This window comes from Barbatula barbatula, assembly GCF_947034865.1.
Source record: "Barbatula barbatula genome assembly, chromosome: 9".
In the NCBI taxonomy this organism is placed as follows: domain Eukaryota; kingdom Metazoa; phylum Chordata; class Actinopteri; order Cypriniformes; family Nemacheilidae; genus Barbatula; species Barbatula barbatula.
In genome coordinates this window covers 24,863,584-24,880,903 of record NC_136772.1, presented here as the reverse complement: position 1 = coordinate 24,880,903, position 17,320 = coordinate 24,863,584, and the positions used below count along the sequence as shown (strand labels likewise).

General features: G+C 40.1%; 2 protein-coding genes across 3 annotated transcripts; both read right to left on the bottom strand.

Annotated features, from left to right (window-relative positions):
* Positions 1-4,908: 4,908 nt before the first annotated feature.
* crfb4 (cytokine receptor family member b4) lies at positions 4,909-9,471 on the bottom strand. The gene is made up of 7 exons (XM_079464952.1): positions 9,268-9,471; positions 8,839-8,956; positions 8,154-8,326; positions 7,314-7,468; positions 6,545-6,689; positions 6,093-6,247; positions 4,909-5,726 (listed from the first exon to the last, which is right to left on the bottom strand). Exons 1-7 carry the CDS (start codon positions 9,329-9,331, stop codon positions 5,529-5,531), a joined length of 1,008 nt encoding a protein of 335 aa, XP_079321078.1. The 5' UTR covers positions 9,332-9,471; the 3' UTR covers positions 4,909-5,528.
* A 600-nt stretch (positions 9,472-10,071) lies between these two features.
* Positions 10,072-15,785, bottom strand: crfb2 (cytokine receptor family member b2). 2 transcript variants are annotated; one of them, XM_079464263.1, is made up of 7 exons: positions 15,513-15,785; positions 14,980-15,112; positions 14,399-14,574; positions 13,398-13,543; positions 12,814-12,964; positions 12,355-12,473; positions 10,072-11,249 (listed from the first exon to the last, which is right to left on the bottom strand). In XM_079464263.1, exons 1-7 carry the CDS (start codon positions 15,559-15,561, stop codon positions 10,668-10,670), a joined length of 1,356 nt encoding a protein of 451 aa, XP_079320389.1. In that variant the 5' UTR covers positions 15,562-15,785; the 3' UTR covers positions 10,072-10,667. The 2 variants fall into 2 exon arrangements, with proteins under 2 accessions (XP_079320389.1, XP_079320390.1); XM_079464264.1 differs by having other exon boundaries at positions 10,215-11,249; positions 12,355-12,467; positions 15,513-15,763.
* Positions 15,786-17,320: the final 1,535 nt, after the last annotated feature.

The window sequence follows — 17,320 nt, the reverse complement described above, 5'->3', positions numbered from 1 at the left end:
TCCCTACACTACATACTACACCTCACTACACTACACTACACTACACCTCACCTCACTACACTACACTACATACTACACCTCACTACACTACACTACACTACATACTACACCTCACCTCACTACACTACACTACATACTACACCTCACCTCACCTCACTACACTACATACTACACCTCACCTCACCTCACTACACTACACTATATACTACACCTCACCTCACTACACTACATACTACACCTCACCTCACTACACTACACTACATAATACACCTCACTACTCCACACTACATACTGCACCTCACCTCACTACACTACACTACATACTACACCTCACCTCACTGCACTACACTACATACTACACCCCACCTCACTACACTACACTACATACTACACCTCACCTCACTACACTACACTACATACTACACCTCACTACACTACACTACACTACACCTCACCTCACTACACTACACTACATACTACACCTCACTACACTACACTACATACTACACCTCACCTCACTACACTACACTACATACTACACCTCACCTCACTACACTACACTACATACTACACCTCACCTCACTACACTACACTACATACTACACCTCACCTCACTACACTACACTACACTACATACTACACCTCACCTCACTACACTACATACTACACCTCACCTCACTACACTACACTACATACTACACCTCACTGCTCCACACTACATACTACACCTCACCTCACTACACTACACTACATACTGCACCTCACCTCACTACACTACATACTACACCTCACCTCACTACACTACACTACATACTACACCTCACCTCACTACACTACACTACATACTACACCTCACCTCACTACACTACATACTACACCTCACTGCTCCACACTACATACTACACCTCACCTCACTACACTACACTACATACTACACCCCACCTCACTACACTACACTACATACTACACCTCACCTTACTACACTACACTACATACTACACCTCACCTCACTACACTACACTACATACTACACCTCACCTCACTACACTACACTACATACTACACCTCACCTCACTACACTACACTACATACTACACCTCACCTCACTACACTACACTACATACTACACCTCACCTCACTACACTACACTACATACTACACCTCACCTCACTACACTACACTCCATACTACACCTCACCTCACTACACTACACTACATACTACACCTCACCTCACTACACTACACTACATACTACACCTCACCTCACTACACTACACTACATACTACACCTCACCTCACTACACTACACTCCATACTACACCTCACCTCACTACACTACACTACATACTACACCTCACCTTACTACACTGCACTACATACTACACCTCACCTCACTACACTACACTACATACTACACCTCACCTCACTACACTACACTACATACTACACCTCACCTCACTACACTACACTACACTACACTACATACTACACCTCACCTCACCTCACTACACTACACTACATACTACACCTCACCTCACTACACTACACTCCATACTACACCTCACCTCACTACACTACACTACATACTACACCTCACCTCACTACACTACACTACACTACACTACACTACATACTACACCTCACCTCACTACACTACACTACATACTACACCTCACCTCACTACACTACACTACATACTACACCTCACCTGACTACACTACACTACACTACATACTACACCCCACCTCACTACACTACACTCCATACTACACCTCACCTCACTACACTACACTACATACTACACCTCACCTCACTACACTACACTCCATACTACACCTCACCTCACTACACTACACTACATACTACACCTCACCTCACTACACTACACTACATACTACACCTCACCTGACTACACTACACTACACTACATACTACACCTCACCTCACTACACTACACTACATACTACACCTCACCTCACTACACTACACTACATACTACACCTCACCTCACTACACTACACTCCATACTACACCTCACCTCACTACACTACACTACATACTACACCTCACCTCACTACACTACACTACATACTACACCTCACCTCACTACACTACACTACATACTACACCTCACCTCACCTCACTACACTACACTACATACTACACCTCACCTGACTACACTACACTACACTACATACTACACCTCACCTCACTACACTACATACTACACCTCACCTCACTACACTACACTACATACTACACCTCACTGCTCCACACTACATACTACACCTCACCTCACTACACTACACTACATACTGCACCTCACCTCACTACACTACATACTACACCTCACCTCACTACACTACACTACATACTACACCTCACCTCACTACACTACACTACATACTACACCTCACCTCACTACACTACATACTACACCTCACTGCTCCACACTACATACTACACCTCACCTCACTACACTACACTACATACTACACCCCACCTCACTACACTACACTACATACTACACCTCACCTCACCTCACTACACTACACTACATACTACACCTCACCTCACTACACTACACTACATACTACACCTCACCTCACTACACTACACTACATACTACACCTCACCTCACTACACTACACTACATACTACACCTCACCTCACTACACTACACTACATACTACACCTCACCTCACCTCCCTACACTACATACTACACCTCACCTCACTACACTACACTACATACTACACCTCACCTCACTACACTACACTACATACTGCACCTCACCTCACTACACTACACTACATACTACACCTCACCTCACTACACTACACTACATACTACACCTCACCTCACTACACTACACTACACTACATACTACACCTCACCTCACTACACTACATACTACACCTCACCTCACTACACTACACTACATACTACACCTCACCTCACTACACTACACTACATACTGCACCTCACCTCACTACACTACACTACATACTATACCTCACCTCACTACACTACACTACATACTGCACCTCACCTCACTACACTACACTACATACTATACCTCACCTCACTACACTACACTACATACTGCACCTCACCTCACTACACTACACTACATACTACACCTCACCTCACTACACTACACTATATACTACACCTCACCTCACTACACTACACTACATACTACACCTCACCTCACTACACTACATACTGCACCTCACTGCTCCACACTACATACTACACCTCACCTCACTACACTACACTACATACTGCACCTCACCTCACTACACTACATACTACACCTCACCTCACTACACTACACTACATACTACACCTCACTGCTCCACACTACATACTACACCTCACCTCACTACTCCACACTACATACTACACCTCACCTCACTACACTACACTACATACTACACCTCACCTTACTACACTACATACTACACCTCACCTCACTACACTACATACTACACCCCACCTCACTACACTACATACTACACCTCACCTCACTACTCCACACTACATACTACACCTCACCTCACTACACTACACTACATACTACACCTCACCTCACTACACTACATACTACACCTCACCTCACTACACTACATACTACACCTCACTGCTCCACACTACATACTACACCTCACTACACTACACTACATACTGCACCTCACCTCACCTCACTACACTACATACTACACCTCACCTCACTACACTACACTACATACTACACCTCACCTCACTACACTACATACTACACCTCACTGCTCCACACTACATACTACACCTCACCTCACTACACTACACTACATACTGCACCTCACCTCACCTCACTACACTACATACTACACCTCACCTCACTACACTACACTACATACTACACCTCACTGCTCCACACTACATACTACACCTCACCTCACTACACTACATACTACACCTCACCTCACTACACTACACTACATACTACATACTACACCTCACCTCACTACACTACACTACATACTACACCTCACCTCACTACACTACACTACATACTACACCTCACCTCACTACACTACACTACATACTACACCTCACCTCACTACACTACACTACATACTACACCTCACCTCACTACACTACACTATATACTACACCTCACCTCACTACACTACACTACATACTACACCTCACTACTCCACACTACATACTACACCTCACCTCACTATACTACACTACATACTACACCTCACCTCACCTCACTGCACTACACTACATACTACACCTCACCTCACCTCACCTCACTACACTACACTACATACTACACCTCACCTCACTACTCCACACTACATACTACACCTCACCTCACTACACTACATACTACACCTCACCTCACTCTGAACTCAAATCACGTGCAACAGGACGCAGCCTTCCGAAACGAGAAACAGCTTTGTCCGAACTCCCCTATTTCCATACTATATAGTAGGCGAAAAAGAGTATGAGTCACGAGTAGCATGTCTGAACCCTCAGTATGCACGAAACAGTAGGCAATAAATACCTGGATGGTCCTCTGCTTCTGAGATTTGTGAGGCTGTGTCTGAATTCGCTCCTATATAGAGCCCATATCATGTTGACCGGTTTCTGAGTAAACAAGTCATTCGCTAGATTTGTTCACTACTTTTTATCCACAATGCATTCTGATTTTGATTGGACATCTGACACACTAGCTGGAGGAGAGTGACGGTTAATGCCACGAATGGACGTTTATACACTTATGTTTGTTCTTGTTGAGTTATTTTATACTTTTTGAGATTAGCAGATTAAATGAATGTCACATATAGCAGTGTTTCATTTTAAATATATGAAGTAATTGTATTAAACTTAATAAATGTAATACTAAATAAACGTGGCAAACATTTGTTTTGTTCTCTTTATTAAAAACGAATAAAATAAAAGTGACAAATATTGTACAAAATGAACTTCACCATGTACAAATTCATAAAGCCACACAGCTGTATTACAAGCGTTATGGCGAATGTCGATTTCAGAAGCAGAGACGTGTAGCAGCGGCAGTAGAACTCGTCTGGTTAAGAGTTGTTCTAACACAGAAATCATTTCATTATTTTAAAGTCTTAAACTACAAAGTGTTGCTTTAAATAGCTTTTTACAAACAAACTGTACATAAAACATGCAGCATACAAACCTATTAATAATAACATTATACTGCTGCTGTATTCATGAAAAGTAAAAATACACACGCAGACTGCAGCGCAGAGGTTAGAGTAGCAGTGCCGAGGTCGTGGGTTTGATTCCCGGGGATGCACATACTTAGAAACAAAACATGTGTAGTATAATGCAATGTAAGAAGCATCTGTCAAATGCATAAATGTAATGTAAATGTAAAATACAAAAGCCCTTCAGTAATTCAGATATTTAACCTCAGACTGATGCCGAGGCTTCACAATACTTAACATTTATAAAATGAAGAAAGTTCATGATGTGAATACGATGGTTTAATTTCATCAACATAATCTCTGCTCTTCATCTCTCTCTTTTATATCCACCGTTGTCCAGCAATCTGTCCGATTATCCCGAGCTCTGATTGGTCGCTCTGCCAGCTGAGTGTTCTGCGTCTCCTCGTGAAGGATCCTCACCTCATGAACGTCCTCCTTCGGCGGAGCGCTCAACAGCTTGGAGGACGGAGGCCGTTCACATAGATACTGCACAGACATCCAGAGAGAGAACCACACACACTCATTTAAACACACAGCAGCACTATGTCTACAGGACGTCTGTAGGATTCTAAAGTTAAAGATTTTTCATCTGTTGTATGCGTCACTGAAGACACATTTCTAACACATCATTCCTGAACCTGAACACACACTGATGAAACATGACACATAAGAAAATCAATCAATGTCATTCAGAAAGGTTTGATTTTAACATACACAAGTAAATAATAAGATAATAAAATCGGTCAAAAATAGTTTTTAGTAATGTATACTATATAAAAAGTAATTAAATAAAATGCAAAGTGAAAACAAGTATTCTCATGCTATTATGATGATGACTTCACTATACTGTACCTGTTTCAAGTGTTCAGGTAGTTTGGCATCTGGATAAATCATTCGGCACACTTTATAACTGTACCACACAGCCAGAAAGATGAGAATCACAGCCAGTGACACCACCACAAAACTGACCAACAACAACACCGCTATAAACCAGCTCTCCACCTCATCTAACACAACAACAACAAACAAACAACAAGATTAAAGCACACATTCACCATAGAAACAAACACTACAGCCAAAACCACTGCTTGATATTTCTATCTTCAGTCAGGTCTGAAAACAGAAGTGAGCTGAATGTGCTGAAGATTGTTACAAAAAAAAGAAGATTGTTTTTAATCTTACCAGACAAACTGATGATTTGTGTTTTCTTAGGGTCACGGATAACACATGGCTAAATAAAAGCTCGTGCTGCAGGTGGATTATGTTTGACCAGTGCCTATAAATAAATCAGTGTGAAATCTCACCGCTGGCTGTGTTGGTCACACAGGTGACATTGCTGAAGTCACTGGTTGTATTGATGGAACACAAAACTGCCACCTGAACACAGTAGCTCACCAGCGGCTCCAGAGACGGTAACATGATTCTGTTCTGTTCTCTTATTAGTTCCTCCTGGATATAATACACCAGAAAAACACTTACAGAAAGAGCCCACACATACACGTTTAGTGATGTTTGAGTTCATCACATCCAATCATTTGATCACAAACTACAGTCACGTGCTTTATAGTTACCATTGTCTTTTTTCCTTTTAGTAAAAGCAAGTTGGCCTTAAAGAAAAACTTCTTCCTAGAATGAATTTGAATCATTTCTGAATCATTTTGAAAGATACTCTGGCTCTTCACAGCTAATGCTTTGAAACCCTTTTTGAAGCACGGATACAGTATATCCTCCCTCAAACTGATCCATCCGACTTCAGAGGGTTCATCAATGACTTCTGAAGCAAAAAAACTATTTTGATCCTCTTAGACTTTAAGCATCAGTTCCCACTGTGGCCATCATGCGGTTAAATGCCGCTTTGACAGTCTGTGTTGTAAACTAAATGCTGTTGGTTGTTTTATAAAGGGGGAATATTTCAGTTGAAATGACACATTAAATAATGCAGCACATTCCAGATCACATCAGTGCGTCTTTAAACAGAACGCTGGGTTTCTGTTTCACATAAGGAATAAACAAACTATTCAAAGCTGAAATAAACACCTCCATCAGATGATGTGTATGAGCTGATAAAATTACCTTTGTCACTTCTCCGTCTTTCCAGTAATGGATGAGGTAAGAAATACTGCCGAACACATCCCTCAGGTGATTTTTCTTCATGGGAGGATCAGTAATATGAACTTCAGTTTGACCCTTTCTGCTTCTCAGCTCCACATGTGGCCCACTTATATTAGCTACACACACACACACGACTATATCAGTCTTTCAGCAATTTCAACTTTTATGATTTTTATACGTTATTTCAGACATGAAATTATTTATAAAGCCAAGTTGAGTTGATACTTGGGCTGTGCAATATATGGAAATATCGTACATGTGTATATCATAATATGCTTACCTCGATGGTTTGTGATAAATGAGCTATTTAATTCTTAGTGAAGTGATGTATGGTCAGAGTTTTATGTGGATGCTGATAATAATATACTATTGTTTGTGTCAGGAGGATGTTAGTTGGGATAGCGTGCTGCTCGTGCTCTGACAATCAACAATATGCATCGCGAAGCGAAATTTGTTTCATTTATTTTTGTTTGTTTACTAAATGTCAGATTTGTTGACTGCAACAGTAACACATGGCTGTTCACTTCCAGAAGTTCTAATGATGCTTTCTTTTTCCTTAAATAATGTGAAATATATGTTGATTATATCATTTATTTAATCTATTTTAATACAATTTAAATTGATTTTATAAAAATAAATATTATATGGCATATCGAACATCGCATTATTAAGCATGCTATCACATTTCCTCAATATCGCACAGCCCTAATACGTAGACATTTAAAGCATTTCATTTTTGACGTAATACTTTTATTGAGCTGTAGCGTTAAAGAGACAAATTTGACGTGAACAGTGACTCACTTATTTTGTCCACTGCAAACTCTTCAGTCTCGACCCAGGCAGACGTCTCTCCATCGAGCTCGGTCCGAACACGAAGACGATATGTTCCAAAGCTGGTAGAGACGTGATTGGTGAAATCACAGCTGAGTGAAGAGATGTTCATACACACGCTCTCAAAATCTCTCGTCCATCCGCTACATGTTCACAGAGAGAGAACGACATCAGTCATTAACAAGGCCCAACAGAGTTATTTCAATAAATGAGACCTATCATCAATATTAATTAGAAATATATAATAGTGGTGTAGTGATGATGATATATCATGGCTGAGATATACTTTATCATTTCTTTCTGTAGCTGCTGATTATCTTTTTTGTGTTCTATTGATATTGATACGTTCATGTCGTCGTCTTATCTATTACTTCTGGTGACCTTGAGTGCTTTAAAGGCATCTTAAATTAAATGTATTGTTATTATTATTATTATTATTATTAAATAGATTGTTCATATATTTTCCAGTGACAGACCTCATGACACAATTTAACCTTTAAAGTCATTTCAAAGTGTAACGTTTTTTATTAGATAATAATATGACAGGTCAAATGAACACATAGTGCATATAAAATCAAAGCGAAGTGAATATATGAGCATCTGTCTGGTCACGTGATGCTCTGAATCAACACTGATGAGTGTGAAGTGGTCTGACCTCAGTTCAGCGGTGTAAGTCCAGAGTCGATCCGTGAGGTTTCTCGGTGGATCCCACATCAGCTGTAGACCCATATCTAACGAAAACACTCGCACATGCTCAGCCACTGGAACCTTCTCTGAGAACACAATACACTTCAGACTGATTTAAACCATACAGCATAAACATACATGTGTTTTATTATCACACAATAATCATGTCAATGTGAATCATGCAGCCGGAAGTCGAGTTCTCGTTTACTGTCAGACAGACACACGACGGGTTTCCCGTCTCACCACTGACATCATCAACATGTCCGAACTGTCTCGAAAAGTGTCTTAAATGTCACATTCACAGCGTCATATAGACAAACTTCATAAAGACTTATTAGCCTTCATTCGTTGAAGCGTTTGTTCGTGTACTAACAGTTTATTCAAGTGAAAGTCTTACCTGCGCTGATGAAACCGATGTAAAGTAAAACTATAGACAGACGAGAGAAAGCGATCAACGACATTATTATTATTATTATTATTATTATTATTATTATTAATAGTCCTGTGTGTAAAATCCTCTCAGAGTTTGTTCTTCTTCAGTGTGTGTGAGAGACAGCGAGCGCGAGAGTCCGTGTTTCCGAGTGCGTGCGCGTGCGTGTGTGTGGGGGGGAGGAGTCAGAGAAGAAAAGCGAAAGAGTTTATTTAATGAGCGTCCGCGCGCACGACACGTGTGTCAATAATACACAACAAAACATGGACATCCCTCTCAAAGAATATCACACATGAGACTGATCATAAACATTTACTTCAAATCTATTTCAAGTAGGTCTACACTTACAGCTTTATTTCAATGACATGATAAAGAACACCATTGAATTTAACATTCAAATATAACCGCGTTGCTGTGGTTACAAACACTCGCCGTTTTTAAACACTGTACTTTATAAAAGATTAAATACTCTGTTGTCGAAGCACTTTTAATTACTTTGTATGGGTTAGATATTTGAAAAAACCCATGCAGTGACAAAATAAAGCCTGACTAATAATAACAATGATTTATGGCAATAAAACCCCAGAAATATTGAGATATTTAAGGTTTCAGAAGAACAGTAGCGATATGTAAATGATTCTGTTTCTGAAACTAGAAGAGTAAACATCACACTTTCATCAGCTGTGTGCTAAAGCATTGAACTATCAGTCTGAGATCACTTGTTGCCGTGCAAATAAAAGATCATGTAATCGTGTAGTGAAAGTTCCCTACTGTTACACTTCAACGTACACTTTAATAAACTAAGGAGGAAAGACTTTAGTTTTCTTATTAAGGGCGTGCTGGTCAAGAAGAATATATAAGCCCCAAAACAACACATGCAGACTGAAGAAACAAAGACAAGGTCACAGACATTTGTGATTTCATTCATAGAATCTGTTCAAGGTCAAACTTTATTCAAGTAAAAAATGAATCAAATCTTTACAGAGAGATTGAAATGTCAGAGGGATTACAATACTGGCCTCAATCAGATGAGTCACAACACCACAACACTCATGAACCTGTAACAATGAACAAACAGCTTGAACTCTGGGCCGTTTCACATACACTGTGGCTTAAAGAAATGTTCCAAACATCAGTCAAAATCCTCTTTCATTCACTTAACACAATGTCAATAAAAACAGTTAATGTGCCTTTATACTGTGACAGGCCTGTTTTGATCATAAAGACTGAGTTGAGACAGCACCCACCATACAGCTTCATACCAGACACATGAAGAATACTGTCGCTATGTTTATAATACAGTGAAGAGCCCTTTAATGCTTATACAAAAATACCCCCCCCCCAGAATTACTACTCGAATAAAAGCGCTAGCATCGACTTAAGTACTCTGAATATTCCTCCTCGCTCTCCTGCTCACAGTCAGACATGTGAATGTTGACCGGCGTGTCAAACGAGTCGGTGATGAGCTCAAACTCATGTGTGCTGCTGCACGATGTGTCGTGATGTAACAGGACTGAACACAGATTGACATCTTCATCCTCCAGCGCAGCTCCGTCCGGCTCGTCCACACACTTGATCATTGCTCGTGTTTCTGTGAGGAGATGATGAGACTTACTGACACCGTCTTCCTCAGAAACACTACAGCCGGAGCTCTGGACGTCTGCCGAGGACTCCTGGATCCCTGAAGTCGGCTTCGCCAGCGAACCACAGCCACAGGATGATTCTGACACAAAACCAGAAGACGAGGACGTGTCTTGAGCTTGAAGATGTTGTGTGGCTAGTCTCTCGTACATCACGCCGTCCTCTACTGCGTCTCCATCCGTCTCTTCATGTTCATCCGTGTTCTTCTTCATCTTCTGGAGAGCGTCTGTGTCCTCTGTCAGCGTGCTGATGGATTCAGGGGGGATGAGGAGAACCCGGTAGACTTGAGGATGGTTCTCAAAAGACTTCTGCAGAAGAGCACAATGGGGTTAATAGTTCTGTACACTGATTTATCGGACAGAAACTCTCTCTGCTGTGGGACGTCATCATCACTAGAGTACATCAAGTCTTTTAAATCCATCACTTTTGTTCCAGCAAACTGTCGTCCAAACTAACCTGCCAGAAGAAACATCATGGAAGATCGATGCATTTTTGTAACAGGATTGAATTTTTAGCATGAAATTAAAACATACATGAGATGAAGCCTCATGGGGAACATGCTAATAACACGAGGACAACTTCCAAGATGAAATTATGTTGTTTTATGTTAAGATTGACCCTCTCCAGTCATAACTAATATATCATCAAAAGAGAACATTTACTTTTGTTATTCACATGACCTTCAGAAGACCAGGATGATGAAGGTTTGTGCTCAGAATATTTCTTGTGGAAAATGTTCAGCGTTTCAGAGGTGAGGACGTGTTAACATTAACAGGACTGAGTGGTCGGAGCCGATAGCCTTGCGGTTAAGTTCTCCGACATATAGCGCTGTTGTGCTCCGGGCGACCTGAGTTCGAGTCCCGGCTGGAGGTCCTTTAGCGATCCCACCCCCCAAGCCCACTACACTTCCTGTCCTCTCTACATAACAGATGTTCAAATAAAGGCAAAAAAAACAACAGGACTGAGTGAAAACCTGCAGACACGACGACAAATGTGTTACAAATCTAAAATATTACTGTTTTTATTAAAAACAAAATCGATATGGAATTACGGCAAAATACAAAAAGAAATAAGATTCGTGAAATAAGACCTTTATATGTCATGGTAAAGTATCAAATGCTATTTTTGGTGTTCTAGTATCCATGTTTAAAATTTTAAAGTTGCAGTTAGCTTAATGTGAAGTGCACTTTGTTTTATAAGAATGTATTTGAAAGTAAATATTTATACATTTTATAGATATCATGGCTTACTGCAATGTCAACACCTCAGATCCTCTGCCAAACATGTCATGAGGCACACTGATACTCTTGGTGCTTTATACTCACGTGTATTGATGTTTTAATTTATTTTCATTTCTTCAGTGTGTGTGTGTGTGTGTATATATGTGTGTGTGCGTGTACATTAAAAACTTACCAGAACTTCAGGCAGATCTACTTTTTGAAACAGGAAGTAAGAAAGAAGTCTTGGCATGACCCACATGACTAACGGCAACATCAGCAGACAGAGACCCACAGCCATCAGTACACCTGTAACTGCTCATCAACATCATCATCTTCATCACGTTGATGTAGTGTAAGATCATATTGATGTATGTAAAGGTTAATACTCTAGTTTCAGAGACGAGGCTTAAGCCTAGTCCCGGACTAAAATGTAAATGAATGTTTGAGCTGTCTTAACTGAATATAACGTGCCCAGATATATCTTAAAACGTATCAGCGTCATTGTTTTGTCTCAAGATGCACACCAGTAATGTTTTCATGACATAATATCTTGATTCAACCAAGTTCTAGTCCTGGCTAAGCCATATCTGTGAAACTGGGTCCGGGTGCATTTGAGTGAGGAACAGAACTGATCTGCGAAAGTGTTTGATACCTGAGATGTTGTCAGTTTTAGGAGTGGACACACACACCGCAGGTCTGCTGGAGCATCTGTGATTAATGATTCTGACGTTCACACAGTATCTGCGACCAGGCGTCAGATCATTCACAGTCACGTTTTGTAAGCCCACAACATCCATATCAAACTGAGTAAACAAATACAAAGACCAGAGGGAATGATGGAACACTCTCTGTACATCTGACAGTCCAGAAAAACACTTTCATTGGTTTACAGACACATGTATTTCATGTCTGTCAGTAAACTGCTGTTGTTTAATGTTCTGTGCTGCAATATTCTCTTCTTTTGCATTTGTTGTAAAAGAAGGTGGTGACAGTTGGTCAGTGTTGTGATTGGATGTCTGAGTAATAAGTGACAACCCACTGCAAAGCTGAACAGGAAAGAAACGGCGTGCTAAAAACGTTCAGCGCCAGCTGTTGGCATTTGAAGAAAAACAGCACTTTCACTGCAAACCACTGAAAAATACACTCGCGCTCAGTGATGAAGTGCAAGCGGTGTACGTCCACAATGACAGCGTTGTTTTTCTTCCTGTATTCTCAGAAGATGTCCGTAGTGTTTACCTGAGGCCCATCCTCACTGGTGATGGTGAGTCTATAGTCAAATCTGGAGTTATAGATGTGATGAAGATCAGGAGAAGGTGATCGGAGGCCCACACACAGAGATTTGTTACAGACGCTGACAGACACCAGCGGAGACCACAGCGTGCCTTCAGGAGAACATTAATATTAAAACCAAAACTCACTTTCTGGATTCCCTGCACACTAACAGGATGATGAAAATAAAGCTCGGTCAAATGTAATGGCTTATGGTTTTGCCTAATGTTAAACTGAATTGTTTTTAAAGTACAGTATGTCCAAAGATATAAAACAGAAAAGATCACGATGTGTCTCAATAAAGTCTCTTAATCACCAGCAAACAAACATGCATGAGATTTCTCCTGCTCAATGTCATCTGTTCTTACATTATTCTCATTAATCCAGAAACACACATCACGTCTCCATCTTTAGAAGGTAAATGAGAGATTAGTCTGAACGTGTGCGGGTAGAGACCTATCATTCACAAAGGATACGTTTTTCAAAGAAATACTTCCAGTTTCTTCTGAGTGCTAATATCTAATGACTGTATTGTACGGAACAGTCCTCGTGTGAGCAGCCTGATCTGACATGTCTGATCACATTCTGCATTGTTTTTGATGAGGAATTTTCATCATCTTGTTTTATCTCATTTTTAATAGATCACATTTTAAAGTGACATCTTTAAACTTTAAATCTTTACAAACTGATTATAATGTTATGGAACATCATTTTTTACAGTTAGTATCGGTAATATGCTGAAAAAATGCCATAATTCCAGTTCTTACATATCTACTGTCTGTAATAATTTGTATTTACTGTAAAGTGCAAGTTTGAAAAGCACTATAGAAATATGTATTTCCAACATGCAAAAAAAGAAAAGTGAAAGAACCAACAAACGCAATACAATATAAAAAAGTGACATAACGTCTCCTGTCACGTGTTTACATTTACATGGTGTAGAGATACACAAGAGATTATTCTCTTACTGTTGACCACGGGTTTGAACGGTGTGCATGTAGCCGGTGATGACGTGCGGTTCCTCAGGACAGCAGATACGCTGGCGTAATAGATTTCAAACGGGTCAGAGAACGCTTGTGTAAGATTACACTGCAGAGGAGACGTCACCTTCTCACACCCCTTCACCAGCATCGCATTCGTATTGCTGAAATACACAAACACACAAATTCATTCTGTCAATAAAACATGCAGACGATACATACAGGAAAGATTTCAGTTGAGATGCAGTACCCTACTTAGTTTGAAGCACACTAGAAATATACAGTATATTTACACAATGTACAGGATTACATCTGAACAGCTGAATTATGAACGCGTCTTTGCTATTGTCTACATTATTTGAGTCCAAGTATGTGTAATGTTTGCTATTGTTGATCACCATCCCGTAGCTCACAAACTTCACGTCAACCCGTTTGATATAATAACCAGATATTGTGCACAATGCTTTTCATGATCACAGCTGCGTACTGCAAACATATTTGAGCTCTTGTACATTAGATGAGAAGGTCCAGACAAGAGGCAAACCTATTTCAGTGAGTGTGTGTCATACCTGGTAGAGAGCATGCTGACCGTGTAGTGGACACCAGCGGGGGTGCCTGGTCCCTTACTCCAGAACAATAAGTGATGTAAATATTCGGATGATATGGTCAGATTTACAGGAGCAGGTATGTCCGTGCACAAGCCTGAGAGAAACAGACACATATGATCACACAGCATCTCTCTCATCTTACGTTTAAGAATATACACATCACAGTCTATACTGAAGCACTGGATTCATATTGGGCTTCACAAGAGGGATTTTCTAACAAATGTTTTCATTAACACATTACAAATCCCGGTGTGATCAGTGAGGTTGACAGTTCTTCATTGTGACAAATGTAAGTGTTAGTGTACATAACTACGTAGAATACACTATCGTATAATGTCTGTAGTCTTCTGCGCTACAGTCGTTCACTTTCTATCATAAATACTAGTGTTAGCGTTTCTAACTTATATGATGAACTCATGTTGTGAACAGTAAACAAAACTTTGTTCTATTTCTTTGTTTGTAGCTGATGGGTGTAAATCTCATGTAATACTCACCCGTGTGAATGAGAGAGATGAAGATGAAGATCTCTGTCACAACACACATTATATATGCGGATTGACCGTAAACACGCGTTTAATGTCCTCATGTCTCCTCAGCGAATCTTTTCATTTACTCTTCCACACATCAATCTCACGCGTCCTATGCTCGACTTTGACTCTTTCTTCACTTTGATTTTCGTTAATGCATCATGTCAGTGTTCTTCACTTACTTTTACTTTCTGTTGCTTTGACTTCCGGTTTCCGGCGGTTGGTTGTTTATATCTGCTTGTCCTGCAGGCGGCGCGCGATCGCTTTTACAGTTTTTCTCAGTTGTTTACACACATTTTCTGAAAGCCTCATACTCTCAGAACTCTACACACAAATCAAAAAACACAAACACAATGGGCAAAACCCCTCAATTCTCCTGCAAAATGAAACTTCACATTCAAAACAATGTTCTTTCTTCTCAAAATGGTATTTTGTTTTCAAATGACAAACACAAACCATCATATGAATAAACATTTATAAGAACCAGTTGAACACTGATGTGCTCTTTATAAAACACTATGATGAATGTAAAACACTTCTCCGTTCATCATAATGACTTTGCTCTTTATATGGTTCAGTGTTACACTTACTACAGTCAATACATACATAAGTGTGTGTTTGTTATCGTGTATTTTTAGTATATATATATATATATATATATATATATATATATATATATATATATATATATATATATATATATAAAATAGTTTTTATGGTCAGAACACACAAATACACAGTAACAAATATATTTAATTTTTCCAACAAAAACAATGTCCAGTGTGCATCCCAACCAACGCAAAGTGGCACATACAGTGGTGTACATACAAAACAACAGAAGAATTGACTGTATACAGTTACAGTAAAAAACTATGATGCTGCATCTTCTCTTGGGTTTGGGTCTGACCAAAGCACCTTATCCACATCACAAGCAATGTTTCTCAGTCCAGTCATGAAAAGCATCAGCTGCTATATCTCCACATGTGTCTTCTATAGCTTGGAGAAGGGGTTTAGGCGTTTGTGACAGGTGTTTACGCATGTGATGAGTCAGTGTTCATATATGAATGGCAGTGTGTTTCTTGTGAAAACAAGAGATTTTTCTGCCCGAAAATTGTGCCAAATGCAGAGAATTGTGTGTAGTGTTTTGAAAAAAGTGTGTTTTAGATCTACAATGTGAGTGTAAAGCAGGAATTGTGCTTGTAGTTTAGCAGAATTGGTTCAGGGGGTTGGTCAATGAGTTACATGTTGAGCTCATTGTGTCTCAAGGACCAATATTTGTGTGTAAACAATCAAGAAAAACTGTGATAGACTCGTCTTATTTAAGTCACACTGGCGATGTTTACACGATGAACCCGACAACGGTTTAAAAGAGCAGAGAGTCCCATTACTTTAAACTTACAGAGTGAAAGAAACACAATATAAGCCCACCAGAGTTTAAACGTGTTCTGATCAATCGTCTAGTTCACACCAAACGCGAATTGAGCGTTTTCGTGATTCGCTTATAAATCTGAACTTTGGTGAAAATTCACGCCGCGCTAACCAATCAGGAGCTTGCTCTAGTAGGGCCGTGAGCGAGCGGCAGAAGCCCCTCCCATGATGCGAATTCTCGTCTGCAATGAAGCAGAAAGTGAGCAAGTGCTAACAATAAACATAATACTGCATCAGTCAGATGAAACCAAGTGATGCTTCAGGCTGAATGAAAAGATCTTCTCTTAAACCCTGAAAACTAGCTGCTTCATGTCATGGGAAGGCCGGTGCACTTTCAGAGTGAGGTG